The following is a 23677-nucleotide window of genomic DNA, read 5'->3' on the forward strand; positions in this document are numbered from 1 at the left end:
GAGCAAGTTCATTTCCTAACTAAAAGTCTGGAGAAAGTCCACCAAAAATTGGAACAATGGGAGAAACCATAAATGCTAGAGGATGAGAAACCTGTGTCCAGAAGACTCTTCTCCTCTAATTATAGAGAGACTTATTCCAGAAATTCTGGCGGACGCCCCCCTGATCGCACTAGTACCCCTAAGCGGCCTATCTGCACGTACTGTCACAAACCAGGCCATACAGAAGCAACCTGCTGGCAGTTAAACGGGAAACCCCCCGAGGCCAAGGACCACCCCTCGGGAGGTAAACCAATAGGTCCAGAAGATCCCCACTGGATGCCAAGATACGTTGGATCCCGTCCTGAAGTGGCACTTCAAATAATTGGAGTTCCTTTTGTTGCCCTAGTTGACACCGGATCCCAAGTCACCACCATCCAACAAGCAGCCTTTGAAAAATACTGGGATCAAAATCAGCTTACCCAGCCTCCAGAATCCTGGCTGAGTCTCATAGCTAGTAACGGCAAACCCATACCAGTCCATGGTTATTGGGAACCTACCATTCAAGTAGGAGGAACTACACTACCTCGACAAGGCCTTATTGTGGTACAAGTCAGAGACAATAACCCTAACCCTCCAATAGTTCTAGGAATGAATGTCCTCAGGAACTGTTATGTTGAGATGCTAGAAGCCTTGCACCAGTTAGTGCCTACTGCCTCTCCTGATTCTAAGAAGGTGATCCAACAAACCATCCGTGTACTAAATGCGCAACAGAGATTCACCAACGAAAAAGGAGAAATTTGCTGTGCCCGCATCCGGGATAAGCAACCTGTGATCCTCAAACTCAACACCGAAACTCTCTTGTGGTGCCGAGCTGTAGTCGGAATCCAAGGTCAAGACTACCAAGCCCTGGTAGAGCCTGTTGTTTTGGAAGACTATCCTCTAGTTAGAGCTGCAAGGAGCCTAGTAACCGTCTCTGAAGGTAAAGTGCCTATACGACTCCTAAACTTGAGTGATAGCAGTGTAACACTAACAAAACACCGTCCTATTGCACAGCTCATCCAAGTCACTTTTCAAGATGTCATCAGTGTGGCTACAGCTACCACAGAGCAGATTACCAAGAGACAGAACCCGCAGGACCAAAATGTAAACACATCCTGGTGGAAAGAACTTCATGTGGGAGATGCTTCCACACCAGCAAACCAAATGGAGGGAGTACTAAAAATTGTGAGGGAGCTTCACCGTGCCTTCAGTAAGCATCCCACAGACTATGGAGAAGTGGATATTATCAAGCACTCCATTCCTACAGGTTCACACCCACCGATCAAGGAAAGATATCGGCCTATACCACCAACTATGTACCAATCCGTAAAGCAAATGATCCAAGAGATGAAGGACGCCAATGTCATTAGAGACAGCCATAGTCCATGGGCTGCACCTCTAGTCCTTGTCCGTAAAAAGGATGGTAACATCAGATTCTGTGTGGATTACAGAAAAATTAACCAAATCACCCACAAGGATGCTTACCCTTTACCACGCATAGAGGAATCTTTGACAGCTTTAGGATCTTCAGCCTACTTCTCTACCCTTGATTTAACCAGTGGATACTGGCAAGTACCCATGGCACCTGAAGATCGTGAGAAGACTGCATTTACCACCCCGATGGGCCTATTTGAGTTCAACCGCATGCCTTTTGGACTTTGCAATGCACCCGGAACCTTTCAAAGATTAATGGAGCATTTTTTAGGACACAAAAATTTTGAAACCGTTCTGTTGTACTTAGATGATGTCATCATCTACTCCAAATCTTATGAAGATCACTTGAAACATTTGGCCGAAGTTTTTCAAATCCTCATTAAACATGGACTCAAAGTCAAACCATCTAAGTGCTATCTACTGAAGACAGAAGTCAAATACTTGGGGCATATTGTAAGCTCTGAAGGTGTTAAACCGGATCCAGAGAAGATAGCCGCAGTCTGAAATTGGCCTACTCCTACTACAGTGAAAGAAGTGAGGAGCTTTCTCAGTTTCGCAGGATACTACAGACGCTTTATTCCTCATTTTGCCCAAATTGCGGGGCCAATATTAGAACTTCTGAGAGGACATCCTAAGAGGTATCAAAAGTCTCCAATACCAGTTGAATGGAACACAGAAAGAGAAATTGCCTTCCAGCTCCTAAAAAAGAAGTTAACAGAACCACCAATCCTAGGCTATCCAGATTACCAGCAGCCATTTCATCTTTACACAGATGCTAGTAAGAAAGGTCTGGGAGCTGTCCTGTCGCAGGTACAGGAAGGAAAAGAAAGAGTTATTTCCTACGCTAGTAGATCTCTTAAAGGTACTGAAAGAAACGACCAAAACTATAGTTCCTTCAAATTGGAATTCCTCGCACTTGTGTGGGCTGTTACAGAAAAATTTAAAGATTACCTTGCCGCAACACCATTTGTGGCCTTCACAGATAACAACCCGCTAGCACATCTGAATACCGCCAAGTTGGGAGCATTGGAACAAAGATGGGCCTCACGCCTAGCTAACTACGATTTCACCATAAAATACAGAACAGGAAAAGCAAATGAAAATGTGGATGCATTATCCCGTCTGCCTACCCAAGAAGACCCTACTACACAGGAAGATGTTTGGGAAGAGGTAGAAATGCCAGCTTTTTACAAAAATTTTGCCCAACAAGACATTATCACCATCAAAGGAAGAAAAGTCCTTAACCTTCAACAACAAGTGGATCCAAGATCCCAAGTGGACAAAGAAAGGTGGATCAAGCTGCAAAATGAAAGCAGAGTGTTGGGAGAACTGCAAGATTTCTTCACCAGCGGAAGAACACCTGAAAGAATTCACAGAAGAAATGCTGATCCAGAATTGTCAAAACTTTGGAGACACAGAAAACATCTCTTCCTACAGAAGGGCCTACTATTAAGAAGAACTTTAGACCCAATTACCTCGGATCGTCTATACCAAATTTTAATACCACGCCGAGATGCAAGAATCATTCTTGAGATGTATCATGATCAATCAGGACACTTTGGCGTGCAGAAGACAGAAGCCACCATCCGTAGAAGATTCTACTGGATTGGGATGAGAGGAGATATTGAAAAGTGGTGTCGAGAATGTTCCACCTGTGCTGTTGGAAGAAATGAAAAACATGACCAAAAAGCACCCTTACATCCCATTGTAAGCCGAACACCGCTAGAAATAGTTGCAATTGACCATGTGAAGCTGGAACCAAGTCGCTCAGGTTACACATGCGCCATGACCATCATTGATCATTATACCAAATTTGTTGTAGCCGTACCTGTCAAGGACCTGACCGCTAAAACAACTGCAGATGCCTTCTGGAAACATTTCCTATTGCCATATGGATGCCCAGAAAGAATCCTTACAGATCAGGGATCTGCCTTTGAGTCGCAACTCTTCAAAGAACTGTGTACACTTCACAATTGCCAGAAAATCAGGACCACAGCTTACCACCCCCAAGGGAATGGACTCTGCGAGAAAATGAACCAAACTTTAATTGAGATGTTAAGAGCAGTACCACCTGCTACAAGAAGTGATTGGCCTACTCTATTGCCTCAATTGATGTACACCTACAATAACACCATTCACTGTTCTACTGGGTATACACCTTACTATCTCATGTTTGGCCGACAAGGTAAACTACCTGCTGACCATACTTTGGGCGTACAAGTGCCTGATGCAATCAACCCTCTACCAAAGACTGATTGGGTGAGTGAGCACCAAAGACGTCTAATTGATGCACAAGAAATTGTTCAACATCGCATGGAACGTGCTCATGAAAAGCAACAAAAATATTATAACCAATCTGCCAAAGCAGAACCTCTCAAAATTGGTGACCATGTATTTTAAAAAACAACCATCGCACCAGCAAGTTAGATAGCAAATGGGAGAGAGAACCTTACACCATTACAGCTATTCTCAATCCAGAGACTGATACTTATGAGATCACTAAAGAAAACAAATCACGTGTAGTACATCGCAATCGCCTTAAGTTATGTCTCAAGGAAAGTACTCAAGAGGAAACTCTTCAAGAAGAAGCTGTCCAAAAGGAAACACAATCCATAGAACCAGAGCCTACAAAATCATTTGATTCAGAGAATCCACTACAGTCTTTTGGAAAAGCATTATTAGACTCTGATCCTTTACAATGGTTCCTTACACCATGGCTCAATATCTTAGTGCCTGCCAAGACCAATACAACCGCACTTCAACCAGAGGAGCTATCTCAAGAAGTGTCTACTACAGCTCAAGAGACACCAAGTTCCCTTGAAACAAGGCCTGTAGAAACTCAGCCGCTAAGAAGATCTGACAGAACTACAAGAGGACGACCACCTGTCCGTTTTGAGGATTTCCTGCACCAGCAGCCGAGAAGTCAACTACCAACCCTGCCATCTCATCGTTGAGTGCATCCTTACGTCGTCTGAAGTTCCAGAGTGAGAAGAAGACTTACTTGGGATATCATGTTTATTTCCTGTAAAAGACTTTTCAAAAGGACTACTTACCTACTGTTTTGCAACGTTCAAGCCTGCACCCGGAGATAGACTTTCACGTACCTGAGCCTCCGTGATATTCATCAGTTGACATTTTCCTGTGCCCAGGGAACGGACTCATACCCTGTGAGCCTCCTGAGATGTTTATTTTTGTTTTGTTTTCCTTTTTCCATCTCATCGTGGACTATTCTGGTTTTGCCATACATCACCAGTCTTCAGAGGAAAATCTACACCCCTTTTTGTCACCTTTTGTCACATCTCGTTGTTGCCTGAGATATGTTTGCCTAACCCATTTTACTTGCAGATACACGAAGTACAAGAATGGGGTTATATTGTTATTTCCTATGCATGCATGCTTTTCCCTTTCTCTTATATCTTACAGGAAGACACAACATCGAGTCAAAAGTGTGCCGAGGTCAACACACGTTTTACCATGGGGGTATGCAGCGTCCCACTCAGGACATGTGGGAACTGCAAAAGTATTACTTCTTTGTCATTGCTATATTGCATGTCATTTTTGCATTGCTACACCTGTGGTATCCCTGTTCATAGGCTGGTCAAGTGTGCTTCATACTTCCCACCACAAGATGGGGATAGCACCACTCTGGGATATCTATCCCAGCTCAGGTTCATCTGTGGTCAGTTGTTCAGTACAGGAAGCAGTGTGCAGAGAGAAAGCAGAATGTGAAGGTGAGAGAGAAGGTCAGTCCAGAGAAGGGACACATTTGAACTGCTCAAATCAAAGGGTAACAGCCATCAAGCGGCAGCACAGACCTTTGAGTATAAAGGTGAAGGATTTCTTAGCCACCGGCAACCTCACCCATGTCACTGGATTCAAAAGAGACCAGGAACAAGTAAGCATTATACTGAACCACAGCCTGAGTCCAGGCCTACTAAAGCCTATTAGCAGTGGATCATCAGAATTCCTCTATTTACCCAGAGACTGTATTCTAACTGGATGTTCGTACTGCAACCAAAACCAGACACAGTAAAAGTTTGTGAGTTGTATCCTACCACTGTCTACCTCATTCTTCAACATTGCTACTACAACTGGTTGTACCACCATTAACGGTACTGGCGTCACGACTAATACCATCAAGGGACCCAGCCGTCACAAGCACTCTAAACACCCCTGTCATCAGGGGCACCTCAACCACCATCTTGGCTGGCGTTTCCCTATCACAGAGCGTGCCCCGGAGGATTTTGTGCTGTCTTCCCTTTCACTGTGCGACCGGCCCAGGGAGGCTTTCTGCTAACCGTGAGTAAACCGATGAACTGTATTATTGCTGTCTCTCATCGGCCCACCGTGCACCTCACGTGTTCCCCTGCGGTTCTGGCTCGTCGCACTATGCCCTCAAGTTTAATTACGGGTCAGTTTAATGCCTGCCTCACACTGATGGTGGAGACAGGCCTCTATGGTTTGTTGTATATGGTTACTGATATTTTACAGGTTATTATACTTATGTTCAATAAAGCTGTTGCCTTGCCCTACTTCCAACGTAAAGTGGTCTATGTGTCTTGTTGGGGGGCAAGGTTTTGTGGTGGTTTAAATAAAGGGTGTTAAGACAAGCCTAAGCTTCTCAGCCGCCATGCCATATCAATTCGATAAACATTTCTTCTCCTTTTTCTAGTGTATGCTGCACCAGCCTAGTCTGATTCATAAATGGCTTTTGGTTATCTGACAATAAATTAAGTGTATTTAGAGAACTATTAATGCTGTTAGCATTATTGTGCTCTTTGAAGTGCGGGCTGGTATTCATTACGTGCCATTCAGGAGGGACCTGTCAGATGATTGAACTAATAAACGGAGTGCTGCAATACAGCATTTAAAACCGGTTAATGGTGTAAATAACTTCAGGCAGCCCTGCGGATCTGATGGTTATGACTATCAAATAGAGGGAAAAGCTTTTCTAGCGTATATACTCTGAAGTACAAAGTAATGCATATTGCACTATTTTTGTCACACCATAATGCAGTCTGCAGATGTCCCAAATCATTGTCACCCTGTCAGCTGTATTCAAATGTAAGTCAGTATAAATCTTTGCTTAAAATGCAAATGAAAAAATCATTGACTCATGGATACTGCACCAAACTAGTTCAGGGAAACCCTTGTAAATACAGAATGAAACCGGATGCTATGCAACAACAAATTCAAGCATCTAATCAGAAGTCTGCTTTCTTTCTTTTCTTTATTTACTATAGCTGTTGTGGAGGCAGATAAAATAAATGCGCATGTATTATTTTTTTCACAGGGGGTGCAATGTCAGGCTCCTGCATACTCTTTCTACGGCTCTGTGTCCATACCTACGTAGGGGCTGTCACAGGGAATGAGGGGCTAAAGGGGTTCTACTTGAACAGGTATCATGTTATACCCTAAATACAGGTGTAAAATGTGACATGTTCAAAAAGTGAACCAATTCTTTACATCACATATATTATATATGCCAGTATTCCAGATAGTAAAAACCGGCATTTTACATGTGTATTTGATTGTTTTCGGGCTGTTTTGAGGATACAAGAAGATTGGTCATGTGACCCTTCTGTAACTTGCACTGTGCACACTTTCCCTACAGGAAGTTCAGGGAAGCTGCCTGAATGAGTGGAAGCAAACTGGTATGTTTGTGGGAGGGTTTAATACTAGTTTAAATGGTTCATATACCCTGAATCTTTTTTTGAGTATGTTTAAGATCAAGCCTCACTGTATGCACATCCTCATGGGTCCCTGCTGTCTTCTGGGACCTATGTGTCTCCCAGAATACAGCGGGGAAGGACAGAGTAGGCGCCGGAAGTGGCGTAGGTCACCGCGGTCACTGCAGTGATCTATGCCAGAAAGTGGGAGCAAATAACTGTATTACACAGGTATCTGCTCCCCCCTCCCCCTGAAAGGTGCCAAATGTAACACCGAAGGGGGGGGGGGATTCCAAAAAGTAGAAGTTCCATTTTTGGGTGGAACTCCACTTTAAAAATAAGGAATTCAATAATATATTGGCTGGATGGAGGGCTTACGGCAGTTTAACACTTCTAAATAGCGTGTTCATTATTGAGATCTATATGTCAGACCATAAAGAATGCCAAATAAGGAGGAAAGAGGGACTGCCTGAGTGATTTGATTCCAAAAGAGGGACAGTCTCTACAAATCAGGGACAGTTGGGGAACTATGGGCTAGATTCAGTAAGAGTTAGGCCGGCGTATCAGTAGATACGCCGGCCTAACTCGGAATCTGCGCCGACCTAAGTTTAAGTGTATTCTCAAACAGAGATACACTTAAACCTATCTAAGATACGACGGCTTGCGCCATCCTATCTTAGGGTGCAATATTTAGGCTGGCCGCTAGGTGGCGCTTCCATTGCGGTCGGCGTAGAATATGTAAATCACTAGATACGCCTATTCACGAACCTACGCACGGCCGACGCATTACAGATACGCCGTTTACGTAACGCATTATCAGGCCTAAAGATATTCCATCAAATAGCTGGAATAGTAATGTTAAGTATGGCCGCCGTTCCCGCGTCGAAATTCGAAAATTTTACGTCGTTTGCGTAAGTCATCCGTGAATAGGGATTTACGTCATTTACGTCCACCTCAAAACCAATAGGCCCGTGCGACGTACGTTGCCGCAATGCACACTGGGATATGTAGGCGGACGGCGCATGCGCCGTTCCAAGAAAACGTCAATCACGTCAGGTCAAACCAAATTAACATTAAACACGCCCCCTCAGCCTATTTTGAATTAGGTGCCCTTACGCCCGCCCGCTTTAGGCTACGCCGCCGTAACTTAGCAGGCAAGTACTTTGTGAATCATGTACTTGCCTCCCTAACTTACGGCGGCGTAGTGTAAACACGATACGCTGAGCCGCCGCAAAGTTAGGACGCCCGTTTGTGAATCTACCCCTATGTCTGCCAGTAACAGCACTTCCTCTTACAGGCTGACATTGCCTCACATTTAGCGACAATGTTATTAGTCTCCCCTGCACACTCTTTTTGTTGGCCATTGTGCTGCCCATTTGATAGACCAGATAGGCAGCCCAATGGCTAATTAAAGCGGGAGTAAACTCCCTTGCATGGTTTTTACCTATAGGTTAGCCTATAATAAGGCTTACCTATAGGTACTGTAAATATCTCCTAAACACACACCGTTTAGAAGATATTTACTGCACATGCAGCTGGTGACGTCACCAGCGCACGCGCTCTGAAGGAACGGAATACCCAAGAGTGACATTATTGCGGCTCCAGCCACTTACACAACCGGAGTCCGCAAACCTGGAAAGGAAGACCGGGTGAAGATGGAAGCGCCTTCAGCAGTGGCAGCGTGCTGCTGGAAGGCTTTGTTTTCAGGTAAGTTTCACATACTGTTCTAGTATGCAATGCATACTACCACATTATGACATTGCCTTGCAGGTTTAAAAAAAATAAAAAACACCCAGCAGTTTACTACAGCTTAAAACAAGTTTGACAACAATGCTGCTTATTGACAGGCAACAGCTTAGCATTGTCAGGCTGAAACAGGAAGTTTTGTTACTGGCAGAATCTCCAGGTAAAAAATGCTTTCTTAAGGGCTCTTTCACACGGAGCGGACCGTTTCCGGGTCTGCTCCGTGTGTCTCCGTCGGCTCAGCGGGGATCCCCGCTCAGCTGTCGGCGGATAGGGCGGTCCCCGCACACAGTGCAGGGACCGCCCTTTCTCTGCTCCGCTCTGCCCTATGGGGAACCGGATGCAGACGGACCGTCTGTCCGTCTGCATCAGTTCCGCTCCACCGAACGGAAGAAAAATAGGGTTTCTTCCGTTCAGAAAAGCGGATCCCGACTGACGCGGACGCTAGCGGATGCTCCATCCGTTAACGGACGCGTCCCCATAGGGATTCATTACAAGTCCGTTAACGGACTTGTAATGAACGGACAGACGGAGCGGACGTCTGAAAGGGGCCTTAGAAAACTGTGTACAGTGAGGCACGATACAATATATACCAAAAATTGATTTTTGGTTTATATACACAGAGTAAAATAGTAGCAGCAAAAAAATACATCATCTAGAAGAAGGCCTCAGCGCAAAGGACAGATATTGTTTGTTTCAGATTTTGCTACCCAGCAAGCATTGTATTCATTCTTTAAAGCCCAAACTCTTGGACTTTCAACTAAAAAAAATTGTAATGATAAATATAGTCAAAACTCATTTCTTTAAGGTTCTCAAGGAATGGGGTTATAGACTAATGATTAAAGTTTTTTTCTTTTCTTATACATAATCTTCAAAATCATTTATTCTATATGGTAATTTGTATGCTTAATGGGGTTGTAAAGGTTTGTTTTTTATTTTCTAAATAGGTTCCTTTAAGCTAGTGCATTGTTGGTTCACTTACCTTTTCCTTTAATTTCCCTTCTAAATTTTATTTTTCTGTCTGAATTTCTCACTTCCTGTTCCTCCTCAGTAAGCTTACTCCCATCATCCGAGCCGTTCTGGCTGGGGGTTAGTCAGCCAGAACAGCTTACTGAGGAGAAACAGGAAGTGAGAAATTCTGACAAAGAAAAAACACATTTAGAAGGGAAATGGAAGGAAAAGGTAAGTGAACCAACAATGCACTAGCTTAAAGGAACCTATTTAAAAAATAAAAAACAAACCTTTACAACCCCTTTAATATGAAAACAAGGTTGGCATGATTCCAAAGACATTGTGCTATAGGTTAATATTTACATGCAGCCCATTTGCCCAAGACATCTATTGCCTCCTATGTTTCCACCTTCGTTTTATTGTAGTAAGATTGTGCTGCAATATGACAATGCTAAACAGGGGCGGACTGACCATTGAGTCACTCGGGCACTGCCCGAGGGCCCCATGCCACTAGGGGGCCCCATCCGGGTTGCCAGGCTCAGTAAAACCAGGGACAGTATGTAAAAATCTGTGTTTTTTTTAGATCTGTCCCTGATATGTCCGAAAATGACATGCTTTTAATGTGAATATCCCAAGATTTTAGCTGCCTGCCTCTGCACTACCTCCTGGCGTGGTGGCCATCTGTAAGCCAGAGGGGCCCCATATTCTTCTATTGCCCGGGGGCCCCATGAGTTGTCAGTCCGCCCCTGATGCTAAATATGGGTAAAGGTCACTTTAAACATGTGAAATAAGTCAAAATGGGTGGTAGGTCCACAGACACATGGCATTGTCATATGAATGAAGAACAGTTGGATTGCTGTTTGCTAGAAGCTTGATAGAGGTGACTTTTGATGGCATCTGATGTGGAAAGACAGAAAAGGACTCTTTCAAACCCCGTAATTTAAACTTTCATAAATGTCATGTAGCCATACATGGAAGACAGGCAGAGACAGCAATTACATGGGACAAACAGCATAAGGGAGATGATCAGCAGCTGCATTTCCATGGTTAGTTTAAAATGATCGTTCAAAATTATGTTTTTTTTTTTCTGAAATGTTTTAAACTCATTGGAAATAAATTTTCCTTAGTGAGATGTAGGCAGATTCAAAAGGAAAAAAAAACATGCTAAATGCATGCTGAACACGAGAAGGATTTGCTGCTCTATAAAATCTACAGCAGTAATCAATATAAAGGAAAGGACTTACCTTTCACATACTCGGACTGTCCATGCTGCAATGATCCAAGATGAGATGCTGAAAACCAGAAGAACTGTACCCGGACAGATGGTCATAAGAGTCTTCATTACAAAGCGTGTGTTGAAATTGATCTTGTTGAGGGCGCCTATGCTCCTTGAAGATGCATCAGTGAAGAGCTTGCTGTGGAGGAGCATCACACGTCCAATTAGATAGAGCCTTAAGAACATAGGGATGGATAAGATGATGTCTATGTCGGCATTGGCTACAGAGGTGGTATAGAAGAAGGCCAGACGAGCTGTCCAGGTAAAAGAGTACTGTCCAGGGATAGGATGAATGGCACACACAGTCAACTCTAAAGTGATGAAAAATATCCGTTCATAGGTCATGGCTATTCTCCAGTCATCCGCTCCATTGTCCACCATAAAAAGCTACAACAAAGTAAAGTTAGGCAATAGAAAATCAGGAAAAAAATTGTAGCAGATATAAAAACATGCTAAAAATAAATTGTCAATGTACACAAGAAGTATGATGTAGTCGATACCAACACTTTATTGCCTAGACACACACTAAGGCAGTAGTAGGGGAAATTGTTTTATATGCCAAAAAAATATACCGTTATATTACAGTTGATTTAGGGTTCACAAGCAAAAATTTGGTTTATAGCAGGTGAAAATAATGCACTTGCATTATTTTTACCTGCTATATAGTAATGAAAATTGTATTATTAACAGTAATCAGCATGGATTCATGAAGAATCCTTCTTGCCAAACCAATCTATTAACCTTCTATGAGGAGGTGAGTTGCCATCTAGATAAGGAAGGCCCGTAGACTGTATCTGTATTTTGTAAAAGCATTTTACACAGTTCCCCATAAACGTTTACTGTACAAAATAAGGTCCGTTGGCATGGACCATAGGGTGAGTACATGGATTGAAAACTGGCTACAGGGGCGAGTTCAGAGGGCCAATTCTGACACTTCTCTCCTACATGTAAAAATATGAATTTTTTGCTAGAAAATTACTCACAACCCCTAAACATTACCGTATTTATTGGCGTATACCGCACACTTTTTTCCCCTTAAAATATGCGGTGCATACTAGCTCATTATGGCTTTTGCCTTGCAGGTGAAAAAAAAATGAAAATTGTATATGCAGGTTTACAACCGCTTTAAACAACCCTTCTGAGGTTATAAGTGAAGACAGCTGTTACTGCTCATTCCTTCCATGGCCCCCTCCACCGAAGAAGCAAACATGGCATCTGAGTGAAAAGACCTTGTGGCAACAGGGACGTGTAATAAGAGACTATACATGGACTGACGAATCAGTTGTGTGCATATGAATGATGTAATTTTGTCTATAAAGCTGTGCTGGCAATAAAGTTCCCTCTCTCTTAACGTTGGGACAGTGAAGGATGTAGACTAAACTTCCCTCATGTCTGCATGCTTTTACTACTATGAATTTGACTCAGAGGCAGAATGGTTTATGCTCTGGAGCTGTGCCAGGGGTTATCAATCCTTATCAATTGTCGCGCCAACGTGGACTTTGTTTTCTTGGCCAAATGCGGCATCCCGAGATGTCGATGGAGTGCGCCTGTGTGGACAGAGAGAGGCTGATCACCTTTACGGGTGCAGTAAGAGACGTTTATTTTATGCTTCTTCCCAGTATTCTTCCGCACAGATGCCCTCCATTAGTTCAAGGTTTTCCTGCTGCTTCTCGGCCATGCAAAGATGGGTAATTTCTTGAACAAAGTCGCTTTAAAGAGAACCTGTCGCCCTATTCTGCCGGCTGATATTCATGTTATGTTGTGTCCTATGTTGACTTGAATGTGGCTATTTCAGGGGGCTGTCTGTAGGAGACGGTTAGACAATACCTTCTCATCAGTAAATTGGGGGTAAATAGAGGCGCTTGCCAATTAAAATAAATACTAAAATGCCAAATAACGCACAGCAACGTATGGATAGTATTGATTGAATCCAATATATATGTTTCACTTCTTTTTTCCAATACCTTCAAAGCATATTTACCAGGAAGTAAAAACAGCATGCAGCGAGTGTTTGTGTGCAAAGTAGCACCTAAGTAGATACCTATGACTAAGTAGCGTTGATCTGCTACGCAACGCGTCAGGTGAAGGAAAGTGCCGTCGGTGACGTCATCTCCGCTCGCGGCCGAGAGCGGAGATCTGCTACTTTGCACACAAAAACTCGCTGCATGCTGTTTTTACTTCCTGGTAAATATGCTTTGAAGGGATTGGAAAAAAGGAGTGAAACATATATATTGGATTCAATCAATACTATCCATACGTTGCTGTGCGTTATTTGGCATTTTAGTATTTATTTTAATTGGCAAGCGCCTCTATTTACCCCCAATTTACATATGTCTTTTGGTGCGTGAGCACTATTTTAGTAGTGGCTGCTGCTTTTATATATTTTAGCTGATATTTTTTAAATATTTACAGTTAGGCTGGTTTTGCACATTGGTTCCCCCCATACACACCTTCTCATCAGGGGTCCTGAGCCGGAGACGCAAATTAGGCGTGTCTCAGGGTAGATATGTATATATGTGAATGGTGTCACTGGATTCCTTCCTAACCATACTGCTGGTGTTGGGTTAAGTGAGGTTGGCAATATGCACATATGGATATGTCTGGTCTGAAGAGAGAGGTCTCAGGAAATAAGGTTATGGATAGACACAGAATTTCGATGGTCTGGTTTTTTTTTGTAAAAAAAATGGACTAAGCGAGGTGTCGAACTAGGCTGATGTGAAGGACGGGTGTTTGGTACTGATGTAACACAGTAATTGCCTTATCAGCTTACATGTATATTGTGTGTTTACTGTGTAAGTACACACATAATATATTTTCTTTTAGTTATATATATATGCAGGGTTAAGAATTAACGTCCTACAGACAGAGGGGCTGAAATAGCGTGTCATATTCTAACTGTGTGTGTTGTTTACTGTTTGTCCATGTCTTAATGGTATTGTGCATCTTGAAGTTCGTTTTCGGGGAAACACAAGCAGGCAAGATAGGGGGAGAAATGCACACGTTGCTGCCTGGTCCTTAACACCCATCCCTCCCTCCCTTCTGCCTTGGAAAGACTCAAAAAATTCCCTCCCACCCTCTCCCCCCTTTCCGGCTGCTGTGTGCCTTATTAACCCTGTGCTTGCTGGCAGCTTGAGGGAAAACAAGAGAGGAAAAAAAATGGGACATGTTTTTTTTTTAAAGTAAGACTGGTGAATTGCAACTGTTTCTTTGTTAGACATATATATGAGTTTATCTGTTTCACGCCACAGCAACTGATACTGTTGATGCATAAGAAGGAGTTTTAGTAACTCACAATATTTATCTTTGAAGCTTATTTTTTTAAGCTGAGCTTAATTTAGATATTGAATGATGACCAGTCTACACTGATTTTTATCATTTTATCAGTCAGATTGTGTAATCTATGGAGCCCTGCCTGTAGAGTTCCAGACCACCCTTCATTTAAATGCCAACCTTCCCACATGCCACTCTCCTTATGCCCCTGCCACCTCAGCTGAGAAAGCCTCACATGAGTTACCTACCCTGATGGTGAAATGTGACCCACGACATGATAAATATATGGCTTGTTGCCTGTTATACTGTGATAATGTGGTGCCCATGGGCTGTTACTGCGGCTATTGCCCCCTTCAAGACCATGCCTGATGTTCAGTTTCTGGACTGGTGCCCCTACTACTTTCACTGTTGGTATTACCTATCAAACACCGACTGTTTTACCGGGTGGTGATCTGACCAAGGTTTAAGCTGCTGTGGGTATGCTGAGCAACACCACTGCTATTGCGGAAGCATGGGCTCTGCCCAAATGCTGTTCTATGCTGGAGGTCCCTCCCCTTGCAAACAGGCATTGCTCCAGCCTGACCCATCCTGCCCCAACCCCATGTGCCCAGTATTGAACTACCCCCTCTACCCCCTGTGAACGCAGATGGCATCCTATCCTACCCACCGCCCATACCAGATTCTGTGTTCTGTAACCCACCAACCCGTCTTCTCTCCTTCGTTTTGTCCAAGGGGGGTATTATGACATGTCTCTGGACAAAACAGAAAGAAGAGAATGGTGCAGACCTACCTGCTCCTACCCTGGATGAACACGATTGCTTTGAACTCATGAAGGTGGAAACCGTGCATCTACCCTCTGTCCTGTGTGCCCCGACCCCAATGCCTTAACTCACCTTGTATGTTGATGGCTCCAGATTCAGATATGGGGTAACTGAGGTGATAGAGAGTGATCAAGGTCCTGGGTACCACATTAACGTTTCACACACCTTACCACCCTCAGAGTAGTGGGGAAATGGCCCCAAGGGGGAAGCATTCATTATCCCCTTTTGAAATATTGTTTGAAACAGATTAGTTTGTTATTTACCCAGGACAGTTGCAATTACAGTCTGATACTTTGAGAAATTATGTAAAAGAGAGAGAGAAAGAGAAGGCGCCTCCAGATTAATAAACATAAAAGCTTTATTCATACAAAGGTGCAGCATCCACTTACAGTAAAGTAGTAGGAAAACAGCATGTTTTTAGAGTCCCTTAGGTGATGTCTAGCCGCGCTCGATGGTGGAGATTGCCTGTGTATCTATCCGTTGTCCGGTCGATCGATCCTGCAGTGAAATCCAGCTAGTATACTGCAGCGTTGTGGATGGGATTAGGAGAGAACGTAAGCCGCGGTGACGTCACAGAGATGCGACAACGTTTCAGAGTCGGCGCTTGTGTATGACAGAGCGCGCTCCTTTTTCAAGCATAGAAGCTAAAAGGAACTACATGCCTTTTTATGGTTAGAGAGTGTCTGCCATCTAGTGGCGAATGACCAGAATTTATCCTTTCTGTCAGCATAGCTAACACAGAACTCAACCATATGAAGTAAATGGAAAAAAATATATATAAATATAAATTATAGACATAATATAGGAAATATATATGTAAGGAGATATTTAAGCATTGATAGGTCGCAATGATAATAAAATTTGTAATAAAATTTAAAATACAATTTATAATAAAATTTAGTGGGATTGATAGGAGATTTTTTTAGAGTTGAAGTTGGAATAAAAAACAAATAAAAGATAAATAAAATGAGGTTTGGAATGAATTGTGATAGTGGAGATGACAATTATAAAAATTAGAATAGAAAACATATATATATAAATAGAAGATACATATATAGAAAAAATATATATATGCATAAAAAAACATATATATTAATGATATGCACATGCGTATGTACATATACATGTGTGTGTTTAGGAAAATACATGCGGTTGGACAGGTACAATCGTTGGATAGGTATTCTGTCAGTACTCTTAATATTATGTGTTTTTTAAAAAAAAGGTATTATATTAAAATAATTGATTATTAATAGAAGATAATCAGGATATGTGTTAGGGAAACATGAATCTTACAGATTTTTTCGTTTTGACCTCCAGATGAAGTTTGGTTTATAATTGGAGATGACCAAAATAGGTTAAAGGAGGGTGGATATTTCAAGTATTTCATTTAAACCTCCGGGTGAGAGGGTATCCAGAGTATATATCCAAAACGTTTCGCGTTCACATAGTCTATAGAACCTCTCTGCCTCTGTCAGAACTCGCCAAACGTGTATGTTTTGACCCTCCTGGCAGGCCCATCATAGCCGTCATGGACAGCATCACCTCGGGCTTATCAAAATACATAAGATTCATTTCTACAACCCATAGCACAAGCCCTACCTTCTTACATTAGAGATGGTACTCACCTATTAGAATTGTTAAAACCATATTCCTGGAATGATGACTACATATGGATGTCACTTGATGTGAGTTCTTTGTATACATCAATCCCCCATGTTTTTGGAATTTCTGCCCTGAGACATTTTCTATTCAAGGACCCCTGCATGAACAGTAGACAGGCATCCTTTATTTTAGAGTGTACGGAGTACTGCCTTACCCATAATTACTTTGTATTTGATGACCAGTTCTATTTACAAACTAAAGGGACGGCCATGGGAGCAAATTTTGCTCCCTCGTATGCCAACCTGGCAATGGGCCTGTGGGAGGAAAGACATATCCTCCATAATAATCCTCATTCTAGATATCTTGCTTTTTATGCAAGATATATAGATGATATAATTATTATATGGAATGGCACTAATAAGGATAGCGAAGGTTTTGTGGATTATTGTAATGATAATCCATATGGCCTTAGCTTTACTTATATCACTGACCCTGATAAGCTAGCCTTCCTTGATCTAGAATTATATCACATAGAAAACGCCATTCATGCCAGAAATTATACTAAACCTACTGCCGGGAATTCACTTTTACACTACAAAAGTTGCCATTATTCTAAATGGAAAAATAACATCCCAAGGGGTCAGTTTTGTCGTCTTCGACGTAACTGTACCAGCACAACAGATTTTGAAGAACAAGGACAGTTACTTATCAAAAAATTACAAGATAAAGGTTATCGAGACTCCGTAATTAAAGAAGCCTATACCCAATATCAAAAAGAGCCAATAAAACATAATGTAAAAAATAACATCTCAGATCACTCAGTTCGATTCACCACCAGATTCCATCATGACCATAAAAAATGGAACAAATTTAAAAAAAAACATTGGCCGATCCTCTTGGAAGACATACATCTAAAATCTGTCCTCCCCAAATTCCCTACAATAACATATAAGAGAGCGCCTAATATCAAAAACAAAATCGCCCCGAGTAAGCTCAAGCCCATTCCCTCCAATATAAGGCAAGACCTTTGCCTAATTCCATTACTTGGCATGTTCCAATGCAAAAAGGCCCTGTGTAAAATGTGTGCTTTTGTACAACATGGTCAGAAGAGCTTTTCTGGAAAGGGCAAAAAATACACGTTTGGCGAGTTCTATAACTGCTCTTCTGACCATGTGGTCTATTGCCTCCGCTGTCCTTGTCAACTCCTGTATGTAGGACGTACTATTCGTCCTCTCAGGCAGAGGTTTGGACAGCCCGTAGGAAAATCGAAGGTGGGATAGATAAGCATAGTGTTCCCCAACACTTTGCAAAATGTCGAAAAGGGTCCACTGAAGGCCTACAGATTTGGGTGATAGAACAAATGCCAAAAAATCTGACAGAGGCAGAGAGGTTCTATAGACTATGGGGCAGATTCAGATAGAGATACGCCGGCGGATCTCCTGATCCGCCGTCGTATCTGTGAGACCCGACGGTCGGATCTGTGAGATCCCACCGTCGGAGCTATGCGACTGATTCATAAGAATCAGTTCCGCATAGATCTCCCTTGGATCCGACTGGTGTAAGTGACTTACACCAGTCGAATCTTAGGCTGTAATCTCCCGCCGGCCGCTAGGTGTCGTCGCGATTTTTTACCCGTCGCATATGCAAATGAGGAAAACCGCCGATTCACGTCCGTACGCCCGCCCGTCGCTCGTTTTCTACGTCGTTTGCGTTCGGGTTTTTCCGGCGGATAGCTACCCCTGCTTCTATGAGGGGTAGCTAATGTTAAGTATGGCCGACGTTCCCGCGCCGATTTTTAAATTTTCTACGTCGTTTGCGTACCGCGATCGGGAATACCGATGGCCGCAAACGACGTACCCGCCGCAAACAATGGCGTCGTAGCGACGTCATTTGGAGCATGCGCACTGGGCTTTTTCGCCCCGGCGCATGCGCAGTTAAATCGGCGCGGGAACGCGCCTGATTTAAATTGTACACTCCCCCTAGCCGCGGAATTTGCATTCCGCCGGGGGGAGTTAGGATCCGACGGTGCAGTTTGCGAGGTAAGTGCTTTATGAATCATGCACTTGCCTCGCTAAATTGCACCGGCGGATCGTAAACCAGGTAGATCTAGCGGATCTAAAGATCCGCAGATCTATATGAATCTGCCCCCACGTGAACGCGAAACGTTTTGGATATATACTCTGGATACCCTCTCACCCGGAGGTTTAAACGAAATACTTGAAATATCCACCCTCCTTTAACCTATTTTGGTCATCTCCAATTATAAACCAAACTTCATCTGGAGGTCAAAATGAAAAAATCTGTAAGATTCATGTTTCCCTAACACATATCCTGATTATCTTCTATTAATAATCAATTATTTTAATATAATACCTTTTTTTAAAAAAACACATAATATTAAGAGTACTGACAGAAATACCTATCCAACGATTGTACCTGTCCAACCGCATGTATTTTCCTAAACACACATGTGCATATCATTATTATATATGTTTTTTTATACATATATATATATATTTTCTATATATGTATCTTCTATTTATATATATATATGTTTTCTATTCTAATTTTTATAATTGTCATCTCCACTATCACAATTCATTCCAAACCTCATTTCTATTTATCTTTTATTTGTTTTTTATTCCAACTTCAACCCTAAAAAAATCTCCTATCAATCCCACTAAATTTTATTATAAATTGTATTTTAAATTTTATTACAAATTTTATTATCATTGCGACCTATCAATGCTTAAATATCTCCTTACATATATATTTCCTATATTATGTCTATAATTTATATTTATATATATTTTTTTCCATTTACTTCATATGGTTGAGTTCTCTGCTAGCTATGCTGACAGAAAGGATCAATTCTGGTCATTCGCCACTAGATGGCAGACACTCTCTAACCATAAAAAGGCATGTAGTTCCCTTTAGCTTCTATGCTTGAAACGTCGTCGCATCTCTGTGATGTCACCGCGGCCTACGTTCTCTCCTAATCCCATCCACAACGCTGCAGTATACTAGCTGGATTTCACTGCAGGATCGATCGACCGGACAACGGATAGAGACGTAGGCAATCTCCACCATCGAGCGCGGCTAGACATCACCTAAGGGACTCTAAAAACATGCCATTTTCCTACTACTTTACTGTAAGTGGATGCTGCACCTTTGTATGAATAAAGCTTTTATGTTTACTAATCTGGAGGCGCCTTCTCTTTCTCTCTCTCTTTTGCATATTGGAGTTTTTGCTCTCATCTCCCCAACCTGTGAAGGCTTTGCCCCGGATTACAGACTGACACCATCTGCTTTTGCATAGGACTGCATCTTTCTTATTATATTCATGTTCCAGTCCAATTCTAAGGTTTTATCCATTTATTATTGTTTTATATTTATTTGTTCATCTTCAGGAGGTTCCCTTCTTTGTAATAACGACTGTGAATTTTTAGCCACTTTTTTTCTATTGTTTTTTCAGCGCCACTACCCAATTTTTTGAGAAATTATGTGACTGCTCTTGCAAAATAATTAACTTATATCCATGTACGAGTATTTTGTTCTATTGCAGATCCTGGTTTAGATACAGATATTCACAGCATGCTCCCTGGTGATTGGGTGATGGTTAAGAAGTTCCTTCGAAAACACTCTCTGGAGATGAGATATGATGGACTGTGCCACTCGCATCAGAATGAATTTTTTTTTCTTATATTTGATTACTGTACTATAATCTCCTTCCCTCCATTAGATTGGCAGGGTAATACGTTTATGAACCATATATATATATGTGATATAGGTAATGATTGTGACCACTGGGAATCTGTGGGTTGGAATATAGTTGATGACTGGGCATATAGGCCATATGTATATATAGATGCCATAGGGGTCCCAAGGGGGGTCCCGGATAAGTTTAAAGCAAGAGACCAAGTAGCTGCAGGTTTTGAGTCCCTGAGTCCCATAATCACTGTGATATATTGCATAGGATAATTAATTAATTAATTAATGTCAGAGTGTAAATAAGTTCTTTAATGAGGAAACTAAGTTTAATGCTGCATGTAAATGTTTATGAATATTTTAGCCCTAAACAGGAAAAAGTGTTATTACATGTGGTCATTCAAAAGCATAAACATGGGATCAGAACAACGTTTTAAGAGAAAATTATTGATTAAGATTGTGTAAAGAACTGTTTAAAATTCAGATAATGGTAAACAGCATGGTATTTAGTATTTAACAGAAAATCCTACAGATTTGGTTGCAGTATTAATAAGTTAAGGATTGAGCAATTTTTACAAAAGATTCTAAACTACGATTTGGTTGTTAAATTAAGGTAGTAGATTGTTCTAATTTACTTAAGGTTACACAGGAAAATCATTAAAATATTAAAAAATTTAAGTTATGTTCAATGTTATAAAAATTATAAAAATTGTAAAAAAACAAACAAGTGTTAAAAGTTTTTGTAATTTGATGTTTCTGATGGGAGTGGAGACTTTGGTTGGGAGGAGGAGTTTCTCTGGAAAATGGCCAATTCACAGTTCATTAGAGTTTGTCCTCTAAACTATTTTTGGTCGCTACTGTAGTCAAGAAATGTCATATTATAATGTAATGTACATGATTTTTAGCAGATGTACAAACCAAATATGTTTATAAAAATGGTAAAAAAGGTAAAAAATTATAAAAACGATAAATTTGATTGTTAACAAATCTTACAATGTATGGCATACAAAGCTTAGAAGATTGGGTTTAGCAGTAGCAGATGTTTTTCTTTGGAGATCATTACATGAAAGGAATGTGTTCCTAGCAGAGAGATCAGGTTACACAGCCTGGTCAGTCCAGCCATTGCCATGACAATTTTCACTTCTGTGAACCTGAGAAACTTGGAGGAGGTTCATGGATGAGGAAAAAATATATTTAAAACATGTGGCTTACTAGAGTAATGGTTTTAAAAACATTTTTGAGCCTAAATAACTTTTCTTGAGAGTTCATTGAAATTTTTGAAGACAAAATATCTGTCTGAGTGAATGTTAATGAATTATAAAGGCTTACTATAGGGCAACTCTTTCTGTAATAATAAAAGATAACTTGTATACAATCATTTGAAGATCTAAAGAAAGCCCTTATTAATTTAGTATTTTTGATTAATATAGAGATCTTTCTCTCATACATTTACATTGTACAAGTGTATGTGGATGATGATTGGTATTTTTAAAAAAATGTGTTTTTTTGCACCATTTTGTTTTGAAGAACATCTTACTCTAATGCCGCGTACACACGATCGGTCAAACCGATGAGAACGGTCTGATCGTGTGTGGGCCCCATCGGTTAATTATCCATAGGTTAAAAAAAAGCAATCTTGTTTTAAATTTAACTGATGGATACCTAACCGATAGAAAAAAAACGATTGTTTGTAGGCACGTCCATCGGTGAAAAATCCATGCATGCTCAGAATCAAGTCGACGCATGCTTGGAAGCATTGAACTTCGTTTTTTCAGCACGTCGTTGTGTTTTACGTCACCGCGTTCTGACACGATCGTTTTTTTAACCGATGGTGTGTAGGCACAACTGACCATCAGTCAGCTTCATCGGTTAACCGATAAAAGTGGTCCATCAGACCGTTTTCATCGGATGGACCGATCGTGTGTACAGGGCTTAAGGGTGTTATTTCAAAGAGAATGGGAGGTGTCAAAATACGCAGCTTTGACTGAGCTTTGTCTAGTGACAACTGGATGTTAAAAAGAAAGGTCGGTTAAAATAGTGTACAGATACATTATGAATAAATGATGCAGTGTGACAGAGCCACAGTTGTGAATTAAAAAGTCACTTTTTTAGGCTTTTGGTTGACGAATGTATTGGGGAGGAATATTGTGCTCTTATAAATGGATCCATATATTAGCACAGTGGAACTTCCTGTATGTTTGTCTACCCTGAAGGATGAACTAAGACTGCCTTGTGTTAAATAGAAATTTTGTTTAACAGTCATAGTGTGACGAGAGCATATGTGGTTCAGTCGATCATACGGTATGATTGGTTCTGAAAAATAGTGTAAATCAACATGAATACGTTTCTTTCTGAAATAAAATATTTGGGAAAGCCCAACCTAAATTAATGTTCTTTTTCAAAATTTAAGCAATTATAAGTGAAAGTGTGGTAAAAGAAAAATACAGTAATCTGGTAAGATTGTTGCTTTACAACATTTTATTTAGTAATGGGATAAAGAGGGTTCAAATAAGAATGTAGATTGGATTAATTATATTTACTATAACCAACAGAGGTTCGTTAACTATAAACAGGGATGCACTCCAAGGTTTAGCTGAACAACTAGAGGCCACTTCACAAATGACTTTGTAAAATCGTATGGCCCTAGACATGATTTTAGCTGACAAGGGGGGTGTATTTAGAATGTTACCTGGGGACAGTATTTTGGGTGATAACACATTTGTACTCAGGTATAGCAATTTTGTTTCTGTTTATATTGGTTACGATAATGGTTTGTTGTATTGACCGTATCCTCCATTACAGTCATTACCTGTTAAAAACACATACAACATACTCAAGTGAGGGAAAGAATAGTGCTTAACTGGCTCCTGACGTTTCACTGGTAAAGGACTACGGATAAGCCCTGTCTGGAAGCTATTCGAAACACAAAAGAGTTGCTGATAGGGAGGCCAAGCACAGGGACAAAGAGAGCATAGGGACAGTACTGATAAAATAGTCATTTTAAGGGGGGACTGTGATGGAGTTAAATAAAATTATTATTTGTTTGTGTTTATGTATTTCTCCTAAACCACTCAAATATTGGTTTTCTTTCTTATATTGTTTTATTTCTTTTTTTTCTTGATCTATATATATACCCATACATATATATGTGTGGGTGTATTAGAATACTGTTACTTTCCTTAAAA

The 23677-nt window shown here is 41.2% G+C and overlaps 1 protein-coding gene across 4 annotated transcripts in view; it reads right to left on the reverse strand.

Annotated features, from left to right (window-relative positions):
- KCNN1 (potassium calcium-activated channel subfamily N member 1) overlaps nt 1-23677 on the reverse strand; it is a 237724-nt gene that overhangs the window by 136821 nt on the left and 77226 nt on the right. For all 4 annotated transcript variants that reach the window (XM_040321348.1, XM_040321355.1, XM_040321353.1 and 1 more), the window contains exon 4: nt 11060-11478. In XM_040321348.1, the coding sequence (XP_040177282.1) occupies nt 11060-11478 (419 nt within the window). The remainder of the gene's footprint in view (nt 1-11059; nt 11479-23677) is intronic.

The sequence above is a fragment of the Rana temporaria genome, chromosome 1 (genome assembly GCF_905171775.1).
Source record: "Rana temporaria chromosome 1, aRanTem1.1, whole genome shotgun sequence".
Taxonomy (NCBI): domain Eukaryota; kingdom Metazoa; phylum Chordata; class Amphibia; order Anura; family Ranidae; genus Rana; species Rana temporaria.